Here is a 9,208-nt window from a genome sequence, read left to right as displayed (position 1 = left end):
GCATGCTACGTTTCCCAACACCTATTACCCAAGAAAGAGAAAAATGAACTACGAAACAAACACTACGTCTTCGCTTCGCCTTTAAACTTCTCGGCTGCAGTCAATTTCTTCGGACAAGCACCGAATCAATTGCTTCATGTCAACAATTTTTGGGGGGTCACTTTAATCTTCGCTGCCACGCAAGAAATTATCTTCAGAGTTTGTATCAAACTCCTCATGACTTCAGGGACTTGTCACTCTATGTGCACTAGCAAACATATTAGTCTCCACACCGTTTATGACAAAAATCTCCAAAAAAAATAAGGAGGCAAATTATTGCACCAATACCATTCGTCTAGTTGCTTTAGCGGGGATCGCATATTCATCCTCCACCATGACATCGTCGAGTTCCTCCTCCTGTATGCCTAGATCCCTAAGCATCACTTCCACTTCTCCCGTATAGAGTGTCGATCCAGAGGCGCCAGTATCCATTGAGATCTCTAGCCCCAAGAAAACAACATTGCCGGGCGGAAGAACCCTAGACATCCCGCTCCCCAATATGAACGAGACCAAGGCCAGGTAGCGATCTAGATCGCCCTAGTTCAGCCTTAATCCTTTTCTTCCAAGGAAAACAGGGTAGAGAAGGTGAGTCTCAACGGCGGCAGTGGCGCCGCCGAGAGGAAGAAAAAAACCTAACTACTCCCTTTGTTTATAAATATTTGTCGTTCTAGATATTTCAACAAGTGACTACATACAGAGCAAAATGAGTGAATCTACGCTATAAAATATTTCTATATACATTCGTATGTGGTAATTCATTTGAAATCTCTAAAAAGAAAAATATTTAGGAACGAGGGAGTAGAAGGGAACGTGCCGAACTGTTTTTTTTTTTTTAGAATTTCGTGCCGAACTGGATGGTGCTATGGCAGTGCTAGTTGGGCCTAAACCAAAACGTCCTAGTAGGCCGACTCGTGCTATAGCAGTGTGCGCCAGATCGAGCCCAGTCCAGTGCAAACCCTCCCATTTCAGTCCATCCCCCATCGCTTCCTCACTTAAACCCCCCGCCGCCGGCCGCCGCCACGCCCTCAGCATGGCTCACCTCCGCCTCCTCCTTTCCCACTCCCGCTGCCACCCGCAGCCCCATCGCCTCCTCCCGCTCTTCCGCTTCTCCACCTCCAACTCCGGCGACCCCCCACCGCCGACCATCAAGCCCGTCTCCTACGCCCCGAAGCCGCAGGCCCCACCCGAGGAGGCCTCCTCGCCGGATGCCCGGAGCGCTAGCCCCGGGTGGCAGGATTCGCCTCCCAGGAGATTTGAGCAGCAGCCGCCGAATCCGCCGCGGCAGTTTACGCGGCAAGAGGTGCGGTTCGTCAAGGACGCGGGGCCCGCGATCGCGCCGGTGTCGTACCCGAGCAGGGTTGCGCCGCTCCCGGAAGACCGTCCAGCGGAAGATGGGGCTGGGGAAGGGGTGAATGAGCAGGATCTGCGCGGCGAGGCGGAGCGGATTGAGATGAATGCTGAGCGGGCGAGGAGGTCCATCTTCGGCGTGCCGGTGGAGGAGGAGACGGTGCCGTACCCATCGCTGATACCCGCTGCGAAGCGGCCGCAGAAGGTCGCCATTGATCTCGTCGATGCACTCCGCGAAATCAAGGTCTGCACTTGAAAGTGATTCGGTTCATCGAGGTTCAAACTCGCAAATAAACAATCTCGTTATGTTGCAATTGGGGATCATAGCTTTGTATAATTTGGACATGGTTTCATAGCAGTAAGGTTTTCACATCGAGAAGAGTACCTCAGTTGAAGTAGCATGATTTTGTTTGTTTAGTCAATGGGAAGGAGTGTTGGTGAAATAGCCATAGTTTAACTGGAATGCGACTACAAATTTTAGGATGGAATTAAGCCTAATTTGATGCATGTTTTTTGTTGTTGTTGCTATGACAGTGGATTCTATCATACCAGGAAGAATGCTCCTTTTTTGTTTAGAGTGTGTCTAGCTCTCATCTACTCCCTCCGTTCGGAATTACTTGTCACAAAACTGGATGTATCTACAACTAAAATACATCTAGATACATTCATTTCTTGGACGAGTAATTCCGAACGGAGGGAGTAGATGGGACATAACCATGTCTCATGTAACTCCTAGTGGTTGGATAATCAAATAGTGTAGGAGTTAGATGAGACTTTGCTAATTCTCATCTAGATGAGAATTAGCAAATCCATTTTGTTTATGCTGCCTTTGGCATTGTGGTTGGTTATAACAATTCTGTTTTACCTTAGTTGATTTGACTTATTACCCTGTTTGGCTAACTGATTACTGATGTTGCTATAATCAACAGAAACGTAGTTTAAAATCTTGTTCTGCTAACAGAAGAAAGAAGAAATTCCGAACTGTGTTTCATTTTGCCATATCAGTTAACATCAACACCCTGTATGCAAACAAGACTCTAGTTTCTCCACAACAGCTTTAAAATAAGTTGAGCATTCTCAAACTGGCATATGATCTTTGCATGTAGATGATATAAACATTCATTGCATTCTTGTTTTTGCCCTTAGGTTGTAGGGAAAGTTCATAGGCGTCGTGATGGGCGCAAGATGTTAATGGCACCAGTAGGAAAAAACAGAGCGCTAGATTAGGTTAACTATAACATACCGGAAGAGAGATTTTCTTGTTGATTGAAGCAAAATGATGCCTACTTATACCCTAGCAGAAGACCTGGAACTGACTGATCTAGACTAGTATTGTACCATCTTACTGAACCCTTAGTTAACCACTAAATGGTGACCAAGCCTCCCTTGCCTTGTTATCTTTCTCTTTGCACTACTTCAGCTGCGGCAGAGACCGGCAGGACCTGATCTCTGAGTCTTACTATCTGCTCTTCCTAGTCCTGATCCAGCGCCATTGCTGGCTCCATTTTCTTTTCTGCTTGCTGGCCAAGTGTCCCCTCTCTGATAAACTACAACAAACGACCAGGGGCATTCTGAATACAGGATCTTTGGAGCATTTTCAGTCTTGTAGGATTTTTTGAGCTAAAACTGTTAACGAGCCAAGTTCCTTCATGCGTTCGACAATACTTTTTGATACATCAAACTATTCATGATGAATCATTTCTGTGAGGAAAAGCCTCAACGTGTCCTTGCTCAAGCAGCTAGGTACTCCCTCCGTTCCGAATTACTTGTCACAGAAATGGATGTATCTAGAACTAAAAAATGTCTAGATACATCCATTTCTACGACAAGTAATTCCGAACGGAGGGAGTAATAGATTATTAATTCTAACATGATAAGTTGCAATTAGTTGTCAGTTTAGGTGTCTTGCAACACCCCTATGAAGCAAGATCTCCAACATTACTAAGAAAGCTTATTTTGTCTGCCAGTGATTGGTGACAGAATTCTGTAGTATACATGTAGTAGCTATAAAAAATATACTTGAAGAGAGGATAGTGTAATTTTCAGAAGAGTATGCTTGTTAATTGTATGAGTACTAACACTGTGGTTACTTCTGAGATTATTTTGTGGAGGATGTTTGGGAAAATGTCCAGTGGGAAACTACCCTCCTGGCAATAACCCTCTGGAAACCATGTGTAAGAGGTATCAAATAATTCTATGAAAAATAGAATATGTGGGGGAGGTGATGTTCTATTAACATGTATAACTTGAAAATCAAACCCTGTCGCATTTTAGGAGGTATAAAAAAGAGGAAAAGCAAAATGAACAGCCGCGAATTATGAAAATCTTGATCGTACTAAATGTGTGTTTTTCCTAGCTCTGAATGCTATTGGGTTTTAACTTAAGTTTTGTAGGTTTATAAAACATAAACCTCACTGTGATGCTGGATGGGAGAAAAAAAAGTAGCCGTTGAATGGTGTTATGGCCCTACATTAGCTCTCTATCTATACATACAAGACCTTTGTTCAATGTTCAATTCTCATGGGACATATAAGATGACCTGTAAGCTGTCAAGTGTGGGAAAATTTAGCAATGCTTTATGTTTCACACACTTTATGTTCCACATAACTTGATAATCTAATTGTTTAGTCAAGAAAATAATAATCAAATGGTCTTACTTTGTTCTGCTGTTTCCTTCCAGACCAGTGCAAATGAGAAGAAGCGGAATTTTACTGAAACAGTGGAAGCTCATGTGATGTTAGGTGTTGATCCACGTCGTGGTGACCAGGTCTGCTTTGCTTCTTTAAAAAGTACCTTGAAGCACACCTTTTATCCTGTCATATTTTCTCACTATTGCTACTCTATGGAAATTTAACCTGCCATGTTACTGAATCACTTATTGCCAGCTGCATTTGCTGCTGCACTGCGAAGACCTGTTTACTCTGGTTTCACTTGAGTGTATGTGATCTTTCCTGGTCTTTCACAGTAGTTCATTTGGTCAAGCCACTGGTAATGGCTGAAGCTGTGGTTCTCGTGGCATAAGCATCAGTTATTTGATTTCTGTATCAACCCCACAGAGCATTTGTTTTGTTGATCTTTTATTACTTGCTTAATTGTTGAAGTTCGATTTGACTGTCAACTTAGTGCCTTTAAAAACGGTCACCTAGGTGTCATGTTACTGAGCCAAGTCATTTGGCAAGGCTAGCAATTCCAGTGCCGTAGTACGCCACTTTCTTGCAATTACCGGATAAACCTAATTGACACACTTATGCAATTTTATACACACGGGCGCATGGTTCAGTTGAAGGTTTGAAGCACATGCAATCATATATTCTCATCTTCTGGTTCCACGCACAAACAGCACAGCCTGCGTGCTGCGTGATTCAGCATGCACAATGTTCCAGCACTTGTGCTCCCTTTCTCCTTCATGTGGCTAGCACCTCCCTGTACGAGGCATGATCTAGGGTTTCATGACTGGATCAACCAGTTATGACAACAAAAACACAGATGTAAGAAGCTAACTGATTGGGATAATTTGTCGATTCTTGTAAAAAAAACCCGGCTGATATTAGTGTATGACATTGTATTTGCCATGAAGCCAAAGTTCCCCAATGTGTTGAAACCAGTGTAGAAGCTATGTGATTTAACAGGGATGCTGCTGAAGTCTTGTTTCTATACCTGTTGAGGCCTATCTAACACATTCAAATACAGAAGAAATGTTGTCCAGAGTTTTTGTGCATGCTAAGAAATGATGATTAACTAATGCTTCTCCAGTTGAATAGCCAAGTTGCCTCATGTTTTCTTTTTCAATCTGCTTGTGAACGTTAGATTAATAGAAAATTATCTTCTGACACTGACCAAAAATTTTCCTGGCATACAGATGGTCCGTGGCGCCATAACTTTGCCGCATGGCACTGGCAAGGTACCTTTCTAAATATCGTTCACAGCCTATTTTACAGGCATTGGGTATATATCATCTCTGTTTCGTAAGGAACAATAAAAAGAGTTCTTGCATCCCAAATGGTGCTTTTGTTTTCTGCGAGTACTTCATACTGAGGTCCTTCTCTTTATAAGACTGTTAGGGTAGCAGTATTTGCGGAAGGGCCTTCAGCAGAGGAAGCTAGAGCAGCTGGAGCAGATGTTGTTGGTGGCGACGAGCTGATCGAGGAGATTCGCAAAGGTACTTTATTTCCTTTAGTATGTTATGGTTTTTGAAACTTATTTTCCTTGGAATACCACCAATTGCTGCTCTCACTCCCTAGTACCCCATCCTATGTTTTCCTTAGTTTCATCTACGATTTTGACATTCTTGTTGATTGGAATTCCTTTTTTCCACCTACGATTATACATATTAGGAGGAGGCAAACTAAGTTTCGACAAGTGCATAGCAACCCCAATGTTCATGCCTCGGCTTTCAAAGGTATCAGTGTGGGCTTTTGGACACTTATGTTATTTCTTGTTTGACATATTATTAACAACCTGACTGATTCTCCAGGTCGCTAGAATATTGGGTCCGCGTGGTTTGATGCCAAATCCTAAGGTAGGCATCTTCCCTTTTCATTTTCTTTTGGAACCACACTGAAGTTTTCTGCCTTTCTTGACACTTTAAATCTTATAGTTAGGGTCTGTGACAAATGATGTTTCTGGTGCTGTCAAAGCGGCAAAATCAGGTCGTGTTGATTTTAAGATAGATAAAACTGCTATAGTGCATGTTGGCCTTGGAAAGGTATGGGACATGGCCATCAATATTAATACTCATATGCCTAGTGAATTTATCAATATAATTATGTACATAGTCAAGCAACTCCTTTGCAATTCTGTGTCGTTCCTCATTATAGTTTGTGTTGTTTTTTGCAGATCAATTTTTCTGAGGAGAGTTTACGTGAAAATATTGGTGCTTTCGTAAATGCACTTTTACTTGCTAAGCCGGTGGGCCTAAAGAAAAGTAAGTGAGCGGCTGGTGCTGCTAACATGCTTATACCAATATTTTGTATCAACATTGTACCTTATTAGTGAATATTACTCAACTACAAATTTATGAACTTCAAACTATTTTATATTGTGGTATATATTATGAAAATACAAGGGTGAACATGGATGCACGCGCACCCATTACGAAAAAGAATATAGAAAGCCAAAAAAATCAAATAATTCTAAAATTTTGGGGTATCATACTTGGTCGACTGGTCTACTCACATGCGCTCAGAAATGACACCCATGGCACTCTTCGCAAAGAAAAGAAATTCGGATCTCCAAATTACTTCAAACAGTGTCTTTTTTATAGCACCGATTTATGTCTTTTTTGCCTAGAATACCACGGATTTCATTTTTTTTGTGAAACTTCATACACGAGTAGAACACTGCCATGTATGATGCAAAAAATATTCAGATTTTTTTTTCTAGTATTTTTCTGATTTTACTGTTCATAGCGGGAACCATGTTCCAAAATTCGTGTCTGTGCATGAACTCTGAGTCTGACTGATTTTGTTTGACCCTTCTCTGTCAGTTTCAATACTTTGGACACTTGACATGAAACGCCAGTGCCCTGTTTAAGAAATCAATTTGAGTACTTAATTCAGATGGTGAATTAGCCAATAGCTCATTCTTAGATATTAATATTTCTCTCCATGCACGTTTTGATATTTACATGTTGTTTCTCTGATAATTGTGATGATGGTATTAAATCCAAGCTGTTAACACTCACTTTCTTTCAGCTTCGAAATATGTTGGATACGTGAAGAAGTTCACGCTGAGTAGCACAGTAAGCTCTTTTCTCTCCCACTTCTATCTGATGTATCGTTGGTTTCACTTTCTAGGGTGTCACATAATATTTCAACCAAAATTAATAACATGTTAAAGACCTTTTTGGTTTTCATCTTCTTACGACCTTATATGTTATATTCCTTTTTATGACAACATTATGGGAGGGCTCTACTGAATTTACATTTGAGTGACAATAATAAATACTCTACAACATAAGATATGAAATGCTACAGAAGACTGAAAAAGGGCACATGGCTTCATAATCTGAAAGACCAACAAAACTGAAGAAAATAAAGGAAAAAATTGAGTGCCAGACATTTTGGTACTAGTTGTACCACAGGCATTATCACTAATTTGTGCATGTGCCAAACAATTTTGAGATTATGCATGCTTTATTCCGCAAAACTCTTTCTGTTCTCTTGAAAGTAGGTAGTATTAGTAGAGCGTATTTGTCCATTATGCTACTCCCTCCGATCCATATTAATTTTCGCTAATTTAGTACAACTTTATACTAAATGAACGACAATTAATATGGATCAGAGGGAGTATTTTTGTGAAAGTTATGGAGCAATGTGCTAGAAACATTAGGCTTGTACTGGACTCGCAGCCCTAGCTAATGCACTATTACCTTCAGAGCGTGGATCCTTCCTCTCTCTCGGAGAAAGGTGAATTACTGCTAGGTACTTCATAACTTTGCTAATGGTTTGCATCAAGTTGACCCTGATGGTATTTTAGTTGTGTGACATGATTCTGGCTTTAGTGATCTGTATCGTCCCATGAGAGGTCTTGTGAAATGCTACAGTTAAACCTATACTGTGTCTGTACAGCTTGATCAGTATGTTGGTATTACCAAGAGTTGCAATGATTGCTAGTGGCTCTGTCATTGTTAGCGGGGTAAACTGAAAGTAAGGCTGCTTGTGATATAGCACCTAAGCATGTTCAAGTGTAACCCTTACGAGCATTGTCCCAACTTCTTCCATCTTTCATTTTCACATACCGTACTCCAGCTTGGTAGTTTCCACTGCCTGTCCAGGGTTGAGCCCTGGGATTTGACGGCGGACAGCATCTCCTCGGATTGCTCTTATCTTTTATGTCTCTTACCGGAGGAACTTTCTTGCAGATGGGACCTGGATTTCCTGTTACTATACCGTCGCTATCGGCAGCTGCTGATGACTATAGCAAGGCGCATGTGAGCTAAGTATGAAACAAATCTGAACGAACCATTTTATTTTCGGGGTACTTGCAACCGGTTCCTTGCAAGTGGCTGGCCTATCGCAGCGGAGCATGGCGTGTGATAACCAGGCTGAGCAGTTGGATGGGTTGCTGTTCTGACATGCTCGGATGATAATTTTGTGGTCAAAAACTTTGAGCAAACCGTATCTCGTTAAATTCCGCACGGTCACACAATTATGTGGTTTGTTTTGCTGGCCCACTCATGTCATCCTCCTCGTTGCTCAGCAGTTTGTCATGTGCAATCGCAAATGTAATCTTGAGTTCATTGCCAGAGAAGATTTTTTTTTGGTCTTGCGTGTCATAACTAGAGAAGATTGTAGTTACAGGTCTGGCATCTGAGTGATCAGTGACCACTAGGAAGTAACCAGTTTTTGCTGGGCTTATGTTAGTATAGTTTAGCATGTTGATTGCAGCGGGTGTGATGCAGTTCGAGGTCGTCATCCCATCCAGCTTGTGCACCTGAGAAAATAAAATGGTTTGTGTTGTCTCTGCTCTGTTGGTGTACAATATCTGTGGCCGCCGTCAACAGATTTTGACCTCCTTTGTTTCCTGCTGCCTGCTGGGGGACTTTTCAAAACAGACGGGGACATGTAACGTCTGGTTCCTTAATGGGCCAACATCAGTATAGGCTAGCGACAAAACAAGGAGTTATGGTTGAAATGGATGCATTTCGGCTTGTTTAGCGCTGTCCCGTCGGCCCACTAGTGCTACATGTATGTGGTATTTTAGGATATCAGACGCACACCTCATGCATTTCTAAGCTGCCTGCTCCGAAGTGATGCCTCCAAGAAGGAAATATGTAATCGAACTTATGGTGAAACTATGCCTTTAATTAGATGAACACTGC

General features: G+C 41.9%; 1 protein-coding gene across 2 annotated transcripts; it reads left to right on the top strand.

The window, feature by feature from the left end:
* Positions 1–994: 994 nt before the first annotated feature.
* Positions 995–8,851, top strand: LOC123164955 (50S ribosomal protein L1). 2 transcript variants are annotated; one of them, XM_044582574.1, is made up of 10 exons: positions 999–1,630; positions 4,067–4,153; positions 5,246–5,287; positions 5,440–5,545; positions 5,721–5,785; positions 5,861–5,905; positions 5,984–6,091; positions 6,223–6,310; positions 7,080–7,126; positions 8,249–8,851. In XM_044582574.1, exons 1-10 carry the CDS (start codon positions 1,070–1,072, stop codon positions 8,324–8,326), a joined length of 1,227 nt encoding a protein of 408 aa, XP_044438509.1. In that variant the 5' UTR covers positions 999–1,069; the 3' UTR covers positions 8,327–8,851. The 2 variants fall into 2 exon arrangements, with proteins under 2 accessions (XP_044438510.1, XP_044438509.1); XM_044582575.1 differs by lacking the exon at positions 5,984–6,091 and having other exon boundaries at positions 995–1,630.
* Positions 8,852–9,208: the final 357 nt, after the last annotated feature.

The sequence above is a fragment of the Triticum aestivum genome, chromosome 7D (genome assembly GCF_018294505.1).
Source record: "Triticum aestivum cultivar Chinese Spring chromosome 7D, IWGSC CS RefSeq v2.1, whole genome shotgun sequence".
Lineage (NCBI taxonomy): Eukaryota > Viridiplantae > Streptophyta > Magnoliopsida > Poales > Poaceae > Triticum > Triticum aestivum.
The sequence above is the reverse complement of the archived record's forward strand: the minus strand, read 5'-3'. Positions and strand labels throughout refer to the sequence as shown.